Raw genomic sequence first — 20,000 nt, 5'->3', positions numbered from 1 at the left:
AGATACTGACAATAGGGGCTCCCACAGGCAGAGGGGTGGGTGGGGAATGAGTCCCTTCCTCTTCAGGACAGACCCCAGCCTACTCAAAGAGAAGCAGTGGTAGGCCCTCTTCACAGCCTAGCAGACAGCTCTTGAGCGAATGGCTTGTGCCACTACTGCCACACCAGTAGGTGCGGGGAAGAGCTATGGTGAAGGTGGGCTTGGGAAGGCCATGTGATCAGGGCTGAGGGAGTCCTCATTTGTGCCCATGGCCCTGGGTTGCCTGAAACCAGGGATCTCAAATGACCACCAGGGCCACATGAGGACTAGTAAATTGGCCCAAGGGCCGCATCACTGACACCCCCTCCCCCGCTACTCCCGGTCCCACCCCCACTCCACCCCTTCCATAAGACCCTGTCCCTGCCCCACCCCTTCCCCACCTCCATTCCAACCCCTTCCCCAAAGTCCCCACGCCAACTCCGCCCCCTCCCTGCCCCTATTCCAATCCCTTCCCCAAATCCCTGCCCCTGCCCCGCCTCTTCTCCGCCTCCTCCCCTGAGTGCGCGGCTCCCTGCTCCTCCCCGCTCCCTCCTAGAAAGTGCTAAGCGCCGCCAAACAGCTGTTTGGTGGCGGGAAGCACCTGGAGGTAGGCAGAGTAGTGGGGAAACGGCACGCAGGTAGGCAGCGGGTGAGGGGAGCTTGGCGGCCGCAGAAAATAACTCGGGGGGCGCAGGGAGCTAGGTGGGCCACAGCAAATAACTTTGCGGGCCGCGTATTTGAGACGCCTGCCTTAAACTGTTCCTGTCTAGATAATTTGATAATTGTAACAAAAACCTGTACTTTTCTAATGGACTGAGATAAAGTTTCTGACTAGGAAGGCTATACTGTTACCTCTTTGTAGGGAAGGGTGAAGCCTTGGAGCTTTTAGCGGGTCTCTACAGCTCAAGTCTTGTAATCTTCTATATTTTTTTGCTCATTGTCGCCTATTAAATGCATTTAAATGTAAAATGTTCATAAATAAAGCATATTTGTTTTCAAACAAACTTGTATAGCATGATATTTAAAATTAAATTAAACAATGAAAACAGACTCTCAGAAGTGGAATGTTTCATTTGAAAAAGCACTGTTCCTTTTCATAATTCTGTTGACTTTGAAATTGTGCTTATTTTAAATCAATTGTATCATTGTCAGCATATTCTTCTTCTTATTGAAAATGGAATTCATCTCGTGCTGGAAAATTAATGTTTTGCTTGAGGCGTTACCCTTTACCTAATGTAAATTAGAGAAATTGATTAACACAATGGGTAAAAAAAAGTTGTACCTTCCCCAGTAATATGTTTTTGATAGCTGTTGCTTGATAAATTAGTATATTGTGTGTTTTAAATGAATGTGATTTATTGCTTATGTCTAACATATGAAGAAACATAAAAAAAATTGTTTGCAGGATCATTGACTTGAACATATCAATGGCACTGTTGGACAATTCTTGCTGAGTGTTAAGATGATTTATGTAAGAGACCGAAGGTTTCCACAGTAATGCATTACAGTCTCAAGCTATCAACTCTTGTTCATGCAGAGACAAAAAAGGCTGAAAAACACTTACTTCTGAAAGTCCTCCATTAAGAAATTAGAGATAAGTTGATCCTGTTTATATTCCTGGAAATATCACTGTCAAATCCATCATCCTAATTTTCAGATGGGTATAAAGTAAATTATTGTTTTTCCTCCTCTACTGAGCATGCTGTTTTACATTACTTTCAATTCATAACTATTTCAGTTATGTAACAATGTATTTAGTAATAGAAGAGGAGACAGCCTGAAGCATCTATCTTTTAAAAACTGGCATTTTTCCACAGTTCAGATGTAGAAGCCTTACTGTAAATGATAAATTAAGGCACACTCCACATTGTTAGAAATATCATTAATTTTATTTAAATTGTGTATGCATATGAGAAGACCATATTTTTTAAGGATTTATAGCTAATACCATATTTTGTTGAGTGTATGCACGAGCGATGCAGCCATCCAGCACATAAGTTAAACTTACCTGGTCAATGATATCTTCTGCATTCTCATATAGTAATGGTTCTGTTCTTTCCACAGAGGGCTTGTGTTGGATGTTTGGATGTTTGCTGCCTCCTGTGGTCGCTCTGTTTAAAATGTCTTTTGCTTTCATTTGCCTTTCTCAGTTTGCTTTTGAACCATTGATGCAGAACATTTAATACAATCATAAATATGGTTTGCTTTCTAATTTGCAGTCATTATCACCATTGGTAATGTAGGTGGTTTTTTGTTCTGATACCCTCACCCTTAATTATTATAGTCAGGTCGTACAGCCATTTCACATATCACTCATGTTACAATCAGAGAATACAAGTGTGTGTGTGAGAATGGAAATAAAATGTATTGGCCTGGTTTTGCCACATACTAAAAGAATTCCTATCAATGACAAGAATCACTGCACTTGAATTTGACTAATAATCTACACAAAACATAGTTTGGTGTTTGTCCATTTGACCTGCAAAAAACTAATTTTTGCCTCCATTCTAGAATTTAGCACAATTAAAATCCATAAAATTGATGCTGGGTTTGACAAGGCTAATTGGTACAGAAGAGAAATTTAAATGGGAAAGTTGGGTTGATGTTCAGAGCTGAATGCTGATTTAAGCAAAAGCTTGGGTTTAGGTTGGCAGCTGAATCAGGGTTAAAGTTTGGGTTCAATTGTGCCAAAATCTTGCAAACTATTCTCATGAAATTGCAGGCCAAGATGGCATCAGTATCATGAGATCAGCTAAAACGTCACAAAAATGACTTCTTGTGAGGTTTCACAAACATTAAACTAGAACCATAGAATGCAGACTCCATCTGGTTTGAGATCTATTCTGAACTCAAAACAATATGTGTAGGTTCAACACGACCCACCTGAAATTCAAGCTTCTGTTCTTAAGTTCCCATTATTGACCATATCAACTTTAAATACTCCTAAACATGCTTATAATAAATTCAGATGTGATGGAAATCCCCTTTATAATGAAATAGAAGCAAGCCTTGATCTGCTCAGTGCATTCCAATGGGGTTCATAAAGAAGTCTCTCCCTGGATGTAATAAAGATTTAGGAACTCTCCCCCGTGCTCAACAGCTGATAAACAACTCGCCCTCCATAGGGAGAAAAGCAGACCCAGTGCCGAAGTCCCCTTGCAGTTATGTGGTGAGGAGATGAAAAGACACACTGCTGCTGTTTCTTGTTGGAAAATTAGGAGGAAGGCAATTTGTTGGTGCTGTTTTGACTAGCAGAATGAAGGAGAGCTATCACCTGGTTACCTGCATATAGTAGAATTGTGCCAATACTACAGTGACCCTGGAAAGAAAATGACTAAGAAGTTTACAATGAAGTTATATGTCATTTACTGACATTTACTGATAAACTAATCCTTCCAAACCTACCGTGTGAGAGTAAATATGAGCTATACCTGTGAACTGCAGCCGGCAACAAGCATCCACAAAATGCTCACAGACGAGACAAACTGTAGTGATGACAAGTTATTCTTGGACTACCTGCATGGATTATTACCCCTCCTCCCACCCACAACCCTTTCCCACCCCCCAAACAGGACAGTGCTCACATTGAATATAAAATATTAGTTTAGCAAAATAATCCTCAAAACTAAATTGCTAAACAACTATCTCACAGTATTTTATAGAACTAGGTTCTTCCTTACTTTTATGAATCAGGCAGTTTATGTAATCTCTTAGCAGATTTTAATATTATACAATTGACAAAACTTTTCATATACAGCATAGGTATTACTGGAATATATTTAATATAGCTTAGTAACTAGTTTCCACATAAATTATATAATATTCTGACATTTTATTATTTTCTTTACTACTATACTACTGCTATCTTTAGAAGTTTATACAGTATAATTTGACAAAAATGTGTTAGATTATGTGTTATCAAATACACTGTAACTGGTTTGCAACTAATAACCATAGCACGATGCATTTTTATTATTATTGCTTTTAATGTAAATGGTAACCTTGTATTTATAATTCTCAATCTACGTATACATGTGACTGTATGTGCACTGCAACTAGGATTGTGGGATTTTCTGAGACTAGTGAGTCATTTATATTATAGTAAATGAAGTTAAGATGTCATCATTTTATATGAATAACCATTTAGTCTTAGCCCTGGACTACACTACAAATTTATGTCGATATAACTACGTCGCTCATGGGTGTGGATTTTCCATACCCCTGAGTGACGCAGTTATACCGACCTAACTCCCAATGAAGACAGCGCTATGTTGATGGGAGGGCTTCTCCTGTCAGCTTAGCTACTGCCTCTCGGGGAGGTGGAGTATCTACGCCAATGGGAGAAGCCCTCCTGTCAGCGTAGGTAACTTCTTCACTACACGCTACAGCAGCACAACTGCAGCACTGCAAGCGTAGACAAGCCCTTAGTTAAATTGCATTGCAGTTGTTGTCACTGTGTTTGAAATGATACTACTAGTTAAGCATACATTTGAAACACAGCAAATCAATATCTGTCTAAAGTGAAAGTTCTGTTGTTAAACATGTGGACAAATCAAATAGCAAATTTGCTGAATAGCCTGAATATTAATGGAAATTTGGTCAGTATTTGGCTTATGAATATTTGCCTGTCCTGGCTGCTGCTGAGAGCTGACTTCAGCAGGAACCCTGAATGAAGAGGCCCTCCTCCTCCTCCTGATCAAGCAGAGCAAGAAGGAGAGGAGAGCCACACCTTCATACTCTTCCTCCTCTCACCAGCAAGGTAGAAGGAGAGATGCTCCTTTGGCTGTTTCTCCTCCTCTTGAAAAAACTGGGAGGGGAGAGTTCCTATTCAGTACTCTCCTCTCCCCTGCTACCAGATCTCCAAGAGCCACTCTTCTCCATTGGGGAGACAGTGGGAGGAGGAAGAGAAGCCCCAGCAGTAACTCCTCTGTTCACCCAGCAAAGAGGTGAGGGAAAAGATCTCCTGAGGCCCTGAATTGCTGCAGGGCCTGTGGGAAAGAAAATGCATTTCAGACCCAGCCTCCTCCCAACCACACCCCATGAATCTTTCCCAACAGGCCCAAGCAGCGTAACTGTCAAAAAGATTCATGTTAGCCAAATATCAATGATGGGCTATTTGTGCAGTGTGATGAACACTTGTCAAGAGTATCCATGAAACCTTATTGATGTTACCACTTTCCGTCCTTCTCCGCTCACTCTCTATTGTATTTTTCTTGTGTGTTGTGTTATGTGAAATTAGACTGTAAGCTCTTTATGGCAGGGACCATTTATTTTAGCTGTTCTGTAGTATAATAATTTACTAGTGGCTAGTATACAGTAATGCACAATAACCTTATTATCTATTATTCAGCATATGCATTTCTATACTACTTGAATAAACCTAATTTGTTTTCTTTGTTAATGGCATGTTTCCACTCCATTCATTGAGGTTCTATTTTTGATGCCCACATTTCCTGCCTTGGTGGAGTCTCAACATCATAGTATGGAAATACAGGGAGAAATAAGACTTAGAAACTCAATATGCCAATATTCTTCTGTCTACTATGGAACAAAATCCCTGGGGAGAACCACACCACAAGCTAAGTGATCTAAATGGGCGGGTGAGCAGGTTGGGCTAGTTTTCTAGGTTTAGAATTCCATAGAGTGAGGTCACTCCACCTGACAGGGATAATACACATTCCTCATACATACATGATAGTATTGCTGCCAACTCCTCCACTATCCCCTACCTGTTTTCAATTCCTTGGGATTTCTACTTTTGCATATATGAGTTTGACCCTGATGCTTCACCCTGCACCAAGAAATCCTCATGCAGGGACAGATCCTTAGTTGGTGAAAATGGTCATAGCTCCTTGCATTTTGGTGAAAAACACCCCTTTGGCTATGGCAAGATGCACTGTTCTGTAGAAGCTTACTTTGCTCAGGTTTCCAGCAATACCTGAACAGCTCAGTAGCAACATGTACAATCTTTGGTTGCAAATCCAATTTAAAGGTTTTATTTCCATGCTGCAACAGTTCAAAATAACCTCAGGTGGGTTATTGTGATAAGAACATAAGAGTGGCCATTTGGGGTCAGACCAATGGTCCATCTAGCCCAGTGTCCTGTCTTCTTACAGTGCCAAATACCAGGTGCTTCAGAGGGAATGAACAGAACAGGTAATCATCAAATGATCATAATCCCCTGTCATCTATCTATTCACAGCTTCTGGCAGAGGCTAGGGACATTTCAAAGCATAGTTTTACATACCTGCCCATCCTGGCTAATAGCCATTGATGGACCTATTCTCTATGAACTTATCCAGTTCTTTTTTGTACCCTGTTATAGTTTTGGCCTTCACAACATCCTGTGGCAAAGAGTCCACAGATTGACTGTACATTGTGTGAAGAAATACTTCCTTTTTGTTTGTTTTAAACTTGCTGCCTATTAATTCGATTTGGTAACTCCCTAATATGGCAATTTTAAAATCAAGTTTGGACGTTTTTCTAAAAGATATGCCCTAGGAATTATTTTGGGGAAGTTCTGTGTGATCAGACTACAAGATCACAGTGAGCCCTTCTGGCCTTGGAGTCTGTGAACCTATAAATAACAAAATTCCACTATGTCTACCTTTTTGAATATTGCTTCTTCTCTTGGCCTTCTATTCAATGGCTTTACACATCATGCTTGTCTCCATATGCGATATTATACTAAACTAAGGAATACATCTAATAGCTGCTGCGCTCTCTCAATTGTGCCCACTCCTGCATCGGTGCAAAAGGAGAGCAGGGGAAGAGGACAAAAGGAGCACTCTGTTATCTCCTAATGGCTCTTTGCAGGAGCTAAACATAGTTGGAGTGCTTGAGCACACAGCTGCCCTAACTTTCACAAAGAGGACAGGAAGGTGCGGGGCTGGTTCCCACAGGCTCTGGAATGGCCCCATGTCTGTGGGTGGGAGAGTTGCAGACACTGCATCCTTGGAAAAGGGATAGGGGGAACAGAAGCCACTTTCCCAGGAGTTCTGGAATGCATTCTTGGGCAGTGCACGTCTGTACCAACCTGTACACCAAGTTGTGGCTGAACAACTGCATTTGGACATCAAGTAACTCTTAATTCAAATCACATGATTAATATTGTGCTCTGGTCATTCCTTCTCACTCCCTCACAAGTGAATAAATAAGCACATCGGGAGCTGACATGACTGTATGCACAGAATCACAGGACTTGAAGGGACATTGAGAGGTCTTCTAGTTCTGTCCCCTGCACTCAAGGCAGGACTAAGTATTATCTAGAGCATCTCTGACAGCTGTTTGTCTAACCATCTCTTCAAAATTATGGAGATTCCACAAGCTCCCTGGCAATTTATTCCAGTGCTTAATTACCCTGATGGGAAGTTTTTCCTAATGTCCAGCCTAGACTGCTGTTGCTGCAATTTAAGCCCATTGCTTCTTGTCCTATCTTCAGAGGTTAAAGAGAACAGTTTTTCCCCTCCTCCTTCTAGGAACCTTTTATGTACTTGAAAACTGTTATCATGTCCCTCCTTACTTTTCTCCACACTAAACAAACCCAATGATTTCAATCTTCCCTCATAGGTCATGTTTTCTAGACCTTTAATCATTTTTGTTGCTCTTCTCTGGACTTCCTCCAAATTGTCCACATCTTTCCTGAAATGTGGCACCCAGAACTGGACACAATACTCCAGTTGAGGCCTAATCAGTGTGGAGTAGAGCAAAAGAATTACTTCTCGTGTCTTGCTTACAACACGCCTGGTAATACATCCCAGAATGATGTTTGCTTTTTTTTGCAACAGTGTTATATTTAGCTTGTGATCCACTATTAGCCCTAAGTCCCTTTCTGCAGTATTCCTTCCTAGGCAGTCATTTCCCATTTTTTCATGTGTGCAACTGGTTGTTCCTTCCTAAGTGGAGTACTTTGCATTTGTCCTTATTGAATTTCATCCTATTTTCTTCAGACCATTTCTCCAGTTTGTCCAGATCATTTTGAATTTTAGTCCTAGTCTCGAAATCACTTGCAACCCCTCCCATCTTGGTATTGTCCATAAACTCTATAAGGGTACTCTCTATGCTATTATCTAAATCATTGATGAAGGTACTGAACAGAATCGGACAAAGAACTGATCCCTGCGGGATTCCACTCCATATACCCTTCCAGTTTGATTGTGAACCACTAATAACTACTCTATGGGAACAGTTTTCCAAGCAATTTTGCACCCATCTTATCGTAGCTTCATCTAGGTTGTATTTCCCCAGTTTGTTTATGAGGTCATGCAAGACAGTATCAAAAGCCTTACTAAAGTCAGGGTATACCACATCTACCACTTCCCTCCATCCACAAGGCTTGTTACCCTGTCAAAGAAAGCTATCAGGTTGCTTTGACATGATTTGTTCTTGACAAATCCATGCTGACTGTTACTTATCACCTTATTATCTTCTAGGTGTTTGCCAACTGATTGTTTAATTATTTGATCCATTATCTTTCTGGATATTGAAGTTAAGCTGACTGGTCTGTTATTCCCCGGGTTGTCCTTATTCCCCTTTTTTTAGATTGGCACTATATTTTCCCTTTTCCAGTCCTCTGGAATCTCACCCATCTTTCATGACTTTTCAAAGATAATAGCTAATGTATCAGATATCTCCTCAGTCATCTCCTTGAATATTCTAGGATGTGTTTCATCAGGCCTGGTGACGTGAAGATATCTAACTTATCTAAGTAATTTTTAACTTGTTCTTTCCCTATTGTAACCTCTGATCCTACCTCATTTTCACTGGCATTCATTGTTAGGTGTCCAATTGCTAATAAACTTTTTGGTGAAAAATGAAACAAAAATGTCATTTAGCACTTCTGCCATTTCTACATTTTCTGTTATTGTCCCCTCCTCCCCCCCGCCCACACACACCCGTTGAGTAATGGGCCTACCCTATCCTTGGTTTTCCTCTTGCTTCTAATGTATTTGTACAATGTTTTCTTGTTACCGTTATATCCCTAACTAGTTTAATCTCATTTTGAGCCTTGGTCTTTCTAATTTTGTCCTTACAAACTTGTGTTATTTGTTTATATTCATCCTTTGTAATTTGACCTAGTTTCCACTTTTTGTAGGACTTTCTTTGAGTTCCAGATCATTGAAGATCTTCTGGTTAAGCCAGAGTGGTCTCTTGCCATACTTCCTATCTTTGCTACACAGTGGGATAGTTTGCTCTTGTGTTCTTAATAATGTCTCTTAGAAAAACTGCTAAATCTCTTGAACTGTTTTTCCCCTTAGATATGCTTCCTAAGTTTGCTAAAGTCTCCCTTCTTGAAATTCATTATCTTTATTGTGCTGTTTTCCTTTCTACCATACCTTAAAATCATGAACTCTATCATTTCATGATCACTTTCACCCAAGATATTAACTGCTTTCACCTCACACCTCTCTTTTCCTATTCAGTCCTACTTTAGTCGTATCCAACCATAATACTCACTTTCCCCTTCAAAATATATCAGCATGTCCACACTGCCCTTCCTTATTCTCAAATGAGCCTACTTGCTGCAGGAAGATCACAAAACAAATAAAATCAATTATCTACTTTGGTATATTCCTCTGACGTTACCTGTAGCTTTACCTTGCATCAGATTAAATCACATGACTTTAAATAGCAATAACAGTCAGTAAAAGACTAAACAATAACATCACGGAATACATTGTTTAGATATAACATAAATACATGTATGTGTGAGTTTATAGACTAAGAAAAATGTATATTTTATTCTTCAGATATAATTACTTTATATTTCTATAAAATATATTTGAATATTCATACAATGTGCATGCCATTTCTGTATGAATTTGTTTCTTTTGTAGCAGAATGAATGTATGGTTGTTATATAAAACTAAAACCAGTAGCAAAAGAACAGAATTTCTTTTTCAGTATGTAACTCTTGATCTGAGTTTTATGGCACATTTTGATCCAATGTTAATTTTATAAATGGCTTTCCTTTTCTACAATTCCCATGAAAAAGGTATGTAGCTAGATGAAGACTCTTGGAAAATTTTAATGGGACCCTTCCTTGAAATCTGTTTGAATTCACCTTCTTGAAAAAAAGTCTGTCTAATGGGAGCTGTGCAAGTACCAGCAATTGTTATGCCTTTGAGGCAATTTTTATTCCATTCATAATGGTTAAACTCTACCATTATAATGTATGAGTGTTTAAAATGGTCTCTTTGCTAAGTTGAAATTACTATGTAATAATGTATGATGATTGAGTTTTAGTTTGTTTGTGTGTAGCTATTGTTTTATTTTAATTTTTGTTTGATTTGCAACAATATCTGTATTTTCTTTTTACAGTCTTTCCCTGGTCCAAGTCTTGAAAGTGAAGATTTTAACATACCTCCCATAACTCCTCCATCATTACCTGACCACTCACTGGTGCACCTGAATGAGGTAGAGTCTGGGTACCACTCTCTGTGTCACCCAATGAACCATAACGGCCTGCTTCCATTTCATCCACAAAACATGGACCTACCTGAAATTACAGTGTCCAACATGCTTGGCCAAGATGGGACACTGCTTTCAAATTCACTTTCTGTGGTAAGAATCTTTAGTCTTTGATTTTAGGGCTAGTTTAATTTAGGTGGTTGTTTTTTTTAAATGTGGATATCTATATCTGTTTAAAATACTGTCAGTAGGCTATATCCAGGTATCCCTGAAATCATCACAACTGCTTCTGCTCTATCCCTAGTTTTACTCTTTATTACTGCTGCTTTACAGTGGTGTTATTATGAACCGAATCAGGCCAGTATCATTGACTTCAGATGAAACAGGTTTTAGCCCTGAATGACTGTGTTCTGTGTTTCTTTACCAGGTTCTTTCTATTGTGATTTGTTTGTACCGAGAGATCTACAGACATGTACTATTTCCTTTCTTGTTTACTGTACTTTAGGAAAACTGCAAATGTCTTTTTTTAACTCTAGGTCAAATCTTGCAGCCTTTTTACAATTCACAGTCCTTGTCCATACAGAGCTCCCATTGAAGTGATTGGGAGAGTTAAGTCTTTGGGCCTGATCCTATCAAATAGTCATTATGGGTCTGGTCCTGAGAAGAATTTTATTTTCAGTCATTTCTATATTGGTTAAATTGATTACAAGAAGTGCAAAGTCATATAAATATCCTGTTTTTCAAGAGGTATTAAGAATAAGCTGCAAACTTTTTGTATGGCAGCTGTACACCAAGTTATGTCCTCATATTTTAGAGCAGAATATGACCCTTAAGGGTATATTGTATGGGACGAAAAGTTTTTCATATAGGAATATGGATACATTTCTGGGATATTTTTTAAAATGTGCTAGGACTTTTATGAAACTTATGAAATACTTTATTCAGCCTCCTTGAAAAAGAAAGAGTTGAATGGTGTGAAAGGATCTAAGAATCAGAAATACCTAAAGAAAGTAGAACTAGCACTTGGCATTTTAATAAAGAGTAAAAGCAATGTTTCATTGAATTGATCTCTTTTATGCCAGGGCTATGGTTTGGAAACTAAGCATTCTTTTAAACACTGATGTTCCACATTAGTCTTTTGCAAAGAACTATGAAAAAAAGGCCTTGAGAGTCTGTAGATTGTCATAGTGAATTATTGGATCAAGGGCAAATACAAAAAAGCTGAATAGTATAACTAAACAATTCTGCTTTGGGGAATTTATGTAGATCAGGACAAAACAGAAGTAAATTAAGGGAAATATGCACTGGTTGGAAGGGAAAAGGTGCTATATTTACTAAATGAATCCTGAATAATGATAGGTAAATGGAACATGATAATCCAGGCATCATTTCTTGGGCTGTGGATGTCTCCTTCCTCTTATGACCCATAATAGCCTTCCACCTCGATCAATTTGTTATAGGGCCACAATTTCCTTTGCACAGAATGTAGGTATATTACTGCTTATATCCTTGAAGAGAGAGATTGATTATTGTGAAATTAGGTTGATGAAGTAATTTTAGTTTCAAGTGCAGATTCCAAACGTTACCTGTCCACAGTGAGTAGGAAAACAAGATATTTATGTAAAATTAAAAGTATTATTTTTATCAAAGACATGGACTCGGAATTTGTGTAGTCAAGAAAGGAAAGATTCCTCAGGCTTATGGCAAGTGCATGTTCCTATTCATTGAGAATACAGTACATCCAAATATATTTTTTTGTGTTCCAAGGGTATTGTAGACTTATCTTTGCCTTTAAAAAAAAGTATTGTATCTGTTGCCACAAAGTCATACTGCAGATTGATTTACATTTGAACAACTTTCTCTGGGATGAAAGCCTTTATAAATGTATTTCTGACCTAAGCCTGTCCATCTGTCTTCTCCAATCCCATGCTCAGCTTCTCCATTTCTCAGCCTTTCCCTTGTTCTCTCATACACAGGCTTTGTCTGAATTGTTAGTTATAACCTGAGTGTTGCCCCTAAATCAGGTCCTGTCCACACCCAGTACCCTTTAACTCAAGTGTGGTAGAGCTTTGAACTTAGGGTGACCAGACAGCAAGTGTGAAAAATCGGGATGGGGTGGGGGGTAATAGGAGGCTATATAAGAAAAACACCCAAAAATCGGGACTGTGCCTATAAAATCGGGACATCTGGTCACCCTATTTGAACTGGAGTTGGCTGGCCTGTCATGTTGTATATACTACAACTCCAGTTAGCCCAGTTTGACAGCTAACACAATCACTGTCTTCAGCTTGAGTGTTATTTTGCACTCTTACTCGTGGGACACTAACTTGAGAGCAGTTAACTCAAGTGTATATAACTTGAGTTAACTATGCAATGAAGACAGATATTCCACTGTGCTTTTGGTGTTCCTCAACAACAAGGAAGACAGATGATTTTGTGAAGAGCCAGCATTATTTATTTGCATTTGAAACGGACCCCCTTATTTATATAACCCAGAAACGTAAAAGTTTCTTTTTCTGCACATCATTCTACCTTTTTGATATTACTCATCACCACCCCTTAAGTTTCATTTTTACTGTTTTGTCTAACACTGCTCTATACCAATAATATATGCCAAAGTGTGCTAGTATATTTCCTGACACTGAAACTCCTTTACGTATTTCTCAAACCTGTCCAAATTCTTGTTACCATATATTCAGTAATATATTACTCCCTCTTGCAAATTTGGACACTAGGCAACTAGTTCCATTTCCCAGGTCACTAATAAATATTTTCAGTAGAATTGTTCTTAGCATTGAACCTTTGGGTTGTTCCTCACCTTGACCCATTTATCCTCTTTATTAGAATTTACTGGGTTTTGATCAAATGCAGCTCTGGTGTAAGGTGCAACTGCATTGAATTTGGCCTGTTTACTCTCATCTTTTCTGCTAATCTGTTCTCAAGCTATATCAATATTTTAGCAATGATGCCTACATTTTTATTCTGTATTTGAACTATTGGGTGGTCTGCAACTGGCTGACACCAGCTCAGGTTACACTTTTTTAGCTAATGACTTAGTTAATGCTAAGCTGATGGAAGTAAACAAACAAAGTCGGAAAATACTGGGGGTACAGATCATGGCATTTCCCTTTCATCTCATCTAGCAAGTGTTTGCCATTGTAAAATGAGAATTTGCTTGAGTAAGGACTGAGTAAAAGCTAATGCCTTTGGAATTTGGCTCAGTATGATTAGAAGTTATTGTGCACTGTGCACTCAAGAGCACTTTTTCAACAGACTCACACTAAAACTGCTGGTTTACTAAAACATATATAGACCTCACTCAGGAAAAACTCCCATTTGAAAGCCCTTAGAGTGCAGGATTTGACTCAGTATCTGTAAGAGTTTTCATCTGTAGAAGTGCTTAAGCACACAAAATAAGAACCCAGTACCAGCTCGGGGAATTCACATTAAGGATCAATTTCTTATGGATTTTTTACACTGTGGGAATTCTCTTTCTGAAAAATGTTACAATGCTGGGAGATGGGACTTTCCCATTGCCATTTACAGTATCTGACAGTCAAGTTGGGAATTAGCCTGCTTTGAAGTTTTGAGATTGATTGAAGTCTCTCTCACTCTCTACTGTTCGAAAACATCACTAAAATTTCCCTTTTCCTACATTGTGCTGTCAGTTCATGTTTGCTTCTATATTCTTATCTGGGTCTCTGTTTTCTACCAAAGCGACATGCAGACATTCATTTTTTACAGTATCGTCAAATGCAGATTTCTCAAGACATTTCATTTATATAGCTGTTTTAGATATATGGAGCTCAATATTTGTACAGAATTTCTTCTGGTATTGCAAAACTGGGTCTGGGTCCTCAAATCAAAGCCAAGAACTGTGTTATGTATAAGAAGTTTAAAATGGGCGTAACTGAGATATGCCTTCATCTCAGATTGCTTAGATATCTGGGTATAATCGGATAATAAAGTTGCACTAATTGTCTTGTAGTATGTTGGTTTGTCTGTGGTGGAAGAGAATTTTCCCATGTACTATAATTGAGGCAGCTCCCTTACAACTAGGTCTGTCTCAGTTTCTGGTGGAGGTCAGCCTCTCTAGACTTCCAGGTGCTGTATAATCTTCCTGAAATGCTCCTTAAAACTGTCAGAAATAACCACTAGAAAATTGCAAATAAAGCTGTCTGCACAGATTTCTCATGAGAGGGTGCATGTACCTGCAAAATGCCTTTTAAGGTGCTGAAAATAATTGAAATATTTTTGTATGTTCATTTGCTCAAAATAAAGTTATAGACACACCCAGGAGCTGTTGAATATCCTATGGTTGCTAAAGAGTTTTTCTAGGCAATCAGAATTAAATTTTACAGTGCAGCTTTTACATTAAGAAAACACCAGTATTGTTAGAGTGTGCTTATATGTAACAGGGTTTTTTTTTAACGGTGGGGCTTATAATACTGTATAGAACATTTACAAGAAAAAATAAAGGGGATTTCAATTTCTCTGAATGCTTCAAATTTCAAGTTTTGAAGTTTAAAGTGGAAGAGATGTTAAAAGGTAATAAAACTGGGGGATTTAGTTCCAGAATGCTCTATTTGTACTGGCAACAAAAGCCAGAATAATGTATATACTTGGGTTTATTGTCATTTTTAGTAGACAGTCAAGGCACACTTTGAATTCAAAGGCTACTGTACAACTGTTTTGACAACCATCACATCAGTAGGTAGTGTGCAGGACATATGAAACTGAAACAGAAATGCTTCTTTAGGTCTATAGGGAGTGCAGTACATCAATGAATTCAGAGATATTAGAGTAGCATGAATTTCTAATATGTTGCTATTATGGAAACGACCACTGGCATATTGAATAATGTAGCTTTCAAAGGAGAGCAGAAAATGTGATTACAGACAATTTCATTGCTGTTTTTAAAATAAATATTTTCAAAATCTTGAGGTATTTTATTTCATGTTGTGCATAAAATATGTAACAGTGGACTAGAGCTAAAGCTCTTTTAGGACACCAAAGAGCAGATGATGTCAGCTGTAATTATTCAGATGTGGAATAATAGAAGCATTAGTTTAAAATAAAATGGATGTCACAGGGGCCTGTGTCCTTATATAAAAAAAGCAATAAAAAGAAATGATTTTGCCCACTTTGACAGAAGAATAAAGGTAATGAATAATTATTTAACATTATGCCCCAATTCATCAAAGCCTGAGCAAATACATATTTTTAATGAATTATATTTTTTTAGCTATAAAGCCCATGAGAGAATAATATCTTAAACAAAATATGCCGCTGTAATGCAGTGTAGGAAATCGGACACCTATTTTATTTTCATTTTCCATATCATGTAGAACGCAGCTACTATTTCTTATTAATAGAGCAATTGCTAATAAATCTGATGTAGGAGATTGTTGTTCAAGCTGGGACATGTTTAAGATACTTTGTTTCACCAGCTTCATACATATTAGTTTAAATTCAGTATTCATGACTAATCTTGTGGCTGACCTAAACGGTTGATTTTTTTGGCACCTTTCAGTGTTAGAGCAAAGCACTGAGTCAAATAGAAATTTTATATTGCTGATGAACAAAACTGATACCTTTCTTTACTATAACAAAACAAAAGATTTTCCCCTTATTAACCTAAGTGTTGAAATTTGAATCTTGCTTGAATAGCACATAGTCCTTTTTTTCCTGCCCTATATTTCATATGACAGTGGTATAAGATACTTTTAGTCTCCAGTGAATACTTCACATTTGTACTTCATTACAAGGCTGGTCTTCACTTTAGATCAAAATTTACTCTTATTCCACACAGACCTGCTGTTACCCAAATGTTATTACTGTGAATTATTGCTATCAGAAATGCCGAATCATAAAAGTAAGGTAATAGAACACCTCATGTTGAAGCAATGAATTTTTATCATCTCAAGCCCTTTCATTCTGGAGGGTGATCTTTTTTACACAGATTTTAAAAGTCTGGGTTTTGCATTGAAATTAGCCTTGACAGGTTGAGGGACATGGCAGTTTGTATGTGCGTTGTTGGGCAGCATAGCCAAAGGAATGTACACCCAGATCTTCAGCTGTTGTAATTAAATTAATGGAAAAAGAACAGGAGTACTTGTGGCACCTTAGAGACTAACAAATTTATTAGAGCATAAGCTTTCGTGGACTACAGCCCACTTCTTCGGATGTGGATACAGACTAACGCAGCTGCTACTCTGAAACCTAAATTAATGGAGATATCCTATCTCTTAGAGCTGGAAGGGACCTTGAAAGGTCATCAAATCTAGCCCCCTACCTTCACTAGCAGGACCAATACTGTTTTTGCCCCAGATCCCTAAGTGGTCCCCTCAAGGATTGAACTCACAACCCTGGGTTTAGCAGGCTAATGCTCAAACCACTGAGCTATCCCTCCCCCATTGGTGTAGCATCATTGTTGACAATGGAGCTATGCTGAATTATGCCGCTGTAGGACCTGGTACATAATGTTTAGCTTTCCATTCTCATGTTGCCTCCTCCAATGTACTAACATTAGAAAAACAGTTTATATGACCTATGAAGAAGAGAAGGTTAAGAGGTGACTTGATCAGGGTTCTATAAACAGTTATATCCTAGGTAAGGAGAAGATATCTGATAATAGAGAGCTCTTCAGTCAAAGACAGAGTCATAAGCAGATCCTGTGGTTAGAAACTGAAGCTAGATTAAGTGGAAACAAGGCATGTATTTTTAACTGTGAGGGTGATTAACCATTGGAACAACTTTCCCAGGGATGTGTTAGATTCTCCATCGCTTGAAATCTTGAAATAAAGATTGCATAACTTTCTAAAAGCTATTATCTAGCTCTACCATGAGCTATTAGACCTCATGCAGGAAATTAATGGATGAAATTATATAGCCTGTGTTTTACAGGCATTTAGACTAGGAGATCACAGTGGTTCTTAAGATCTTAAAGTCTATGAATAAGATGCAACCCATAATTGTCTATAACAATAATCCACATTAAAAAAAACAGGCTAGATGTTCAAGCATAGGCATGCATAAGTGTTTGCAGATAGTTGTTTGAAAATATGATTCAGAAGTGGTCAGTGCACTCCTTTCAGGATAACTTCAGACACCATCTTTACAATGCCTGATGCAACTATTGGATTACTAGCCAATCAGCATATATTTTCAATTTGTTCACCTATCAGGAATGTCAGATTGTTCATACTTGAAGTTCAGTGGTTGAGACTCTTGGAAATAGTATATTTCACAAATTAATCAAACAATTGTGTAATATTTCAAGTAGAATTGGCATGGTGACAATTTTCATTTTTGGAGAACAATTTTACATAGTTAGCCTAAAAACAATTGCTGAGATTGGTGGAAATATTTTGGTGAACATTTTTTCATAGCAATCACTCATCAACTAAATTTATTCACGTTTTATTCATTGCACAAGGAGGTGAAACAAAACTTACCATGATATTAAATCCTGTCCAGCACTAATTAGCTATCACTGCAGATATCAAGAGGTGGGCTATAGACTAGCAGTTCAGTTGCATGGATGGATGGTTAATATATTATGGAGCTAATGCCTGGTGGTAAGTTATATGGCATTTTGTACATGCAGCTCCTTCATAAGTGATTAATGCACAAGCAGCGTCAAAGCTGCAAGTGTCAAACAAAAGAGAAAAGAGAGTATGCAAATAGAGAAAACATAACTCATGGAAATGTCAGAATTTCTGAGATTTCCAGCAGCAGAGATGCTGACTTTAATCTGCTGCTTTTAACATAGCATGTAGATGTCGAAAACAGCAAGATAATGAAATATTTCTGAACACTTGCTCAGGCTTTGGCAAAAACACTGTAGTCATGTTAAGGCCTATTGATGCTGTTGAAATGAAATGTCAGTTTCAAAAATTGTGAAGATGCTTTTATGAGGAGCAAAAACAGGCAGCAGCCTACACTATAGAGTAAAAGGGGGAACTTGTGCATCAAGCAGAAAGGCCTGCCCCCCTCTGTTGCTGTCCTGCTTCGCTACTTTTCTTTACTTAAGTGGAATGCATTTGCTTTGCTTTATTCTACCTGAGAACAACTGAAAAGATGTTGAATCTTAAATGGATCAGACTGACCTTACCCTCATCTCAGCCCAGGGGATACAGAGCTACGGCATATGGAGAATAGCAATCTCAACATGCAATACACTTTATTGATCTTAAGCAGTCATCTGCATTCTGGAATCTATAGTTTGCAGGGCTCCACCTCTATATTGGGGACTGGGGAAGCCAGTATCTGAGAACTCCATGCACAGTATTGGACCTGCACTGTGCACTATGGCTGCACTTTGAATTCCCCTTCTCTAGCTTATCCTCTTTCATCTGTAGTGTAGTAAATATTTAGCAAAACTACAGATTTACCCAGGCAAAAATGGCCTAGCCTGGACCTGTCGCCTTCCTTCTTTTAAGGGATGTCCTCCTCAAATCATGTAGCTGTGATATTTTTCATTTTTCCATTTATCTCTTGTAAAGACTTTTACAGAACTTTGCCTGCCACAATTTCTTTTTCAAACAAAATTGTTTGGCCCTCTTTTTACCAAAGCAAAAATAAATGCTACCCAGGAAGCACTGCATGGGGGCAGCCCTACAATAAAAAAAACAAGTGTGCAGGTGTGCTTCAGGAGGAAACGTGCTCAGTAAGGCAGGAGATTTCACTTTCAAAGTGTTTTGGAGGTTTTAACCACCAAACAACAGGAAATAGGTTGTTTGTTATTTTTATCCTTTGATAGTGTTCCTTCTAAATCCAAATGTTAATTTAAACAGAAATCTTTGAGGCAGGCCACCTTCCCTCAAGGTGGCCACTCCCAACTCTAGCCACTCCCCTTTTTCTTTTTAATAACATATAGTTCCCTTCTGAGCCAGGTCTCTCTGCATGTGTCTCTCTGCCTCCCTCCCTTTTTAATTATTATTATGATGCAAAATGTTCACAAAGAGACCTTGCAAATGCCCTTTTCCCCATCCTTCCTGATTTGGGGATTCCATAAAGACAGTGTGTCAAATGCTAACCTTCACACTGCTTTTAGTCTGATCCTGTATCTCACCCTCATGCTTACCAGTATATGAACCCACCTATATTCCCTCTCACATGTTTGCACTGAAATGCATTCATGAGGACAGATTGGAAACACACTGTCTCCCTCTCTCTCAATATGTAGTCTCACAGTGTATTGCACAATACTGCTTAGAGTAACTTCCTTGCAGCATCAGAGAAATGTTACTTTGCTAATATAACAATGGATGTACTTTTACTGAACTGCAGTTTGTTTACAAAATGGAAAAAAACCTGACTATCATAGCTAGGGTTACCATACGTCCGGATTTTCCCGGACATGTCCGGCTTTTGGGGGCTCAAATCCCCGTCCGGGGGGAAATCCCCAAAAGCCGGGCATGTCCGGGAAAATCAGGAGGCTCGGCCGGGGCCTCTTTGTGCAGGGCCGGGGGCATGGTGCCGGGCCGAGCCTCCTGATTTTCCCGGACATGCCCGGCTTTTGGGGATTTCCCCCCGGACGGGGATTTGAGCCCCCAAAAGCCGGACAT

The 20,000-nt window shown here is 38.7% G+C and overlaps 1 protein-coding gene across 1 annotated transcript in view; it reads left to right on the top strand.

Annotated features, from left to right (window-relative positions):
- TOX (thymocyte selection associated high mobility group box) overlaps positions 1–20,000 on the top strand; it is a 267,358-nt gene that overhangs the window by 133,211 nt on the left and 114,147 nt on the right. The window contains exon 3 of the mRNA XM_034762982.1: positions 10,339–10,581. Within this exon, the coding sequence (XP_034618873.1) occupies positions 10,339–10,581 (243 nt within the window). The remainder of the gene's footprint in view (positions 1–10,338; positions 10,582–20,000) is intronic.

The sequence above is a fragment of the Trachemys scripta genome, chromosome 2 (genome assembly GCF_013100865.1).
Source record: "Trachemys scripta elegans isolate TJP31775 chromosome 2, CAS_Tse_1.0, whole genome shotgun sequence".
NCBI classification, from domain to species: Eukaryota; Metazoa; Chordata; order Testudines; family Emydidae; genus Trachemys; species Trachemys scripta.
The sequence above is the reverse complement of the archived record's forward strand: the minus strand, read 5'-3'. Positions and strand labels throughout refer to the sequence as shown.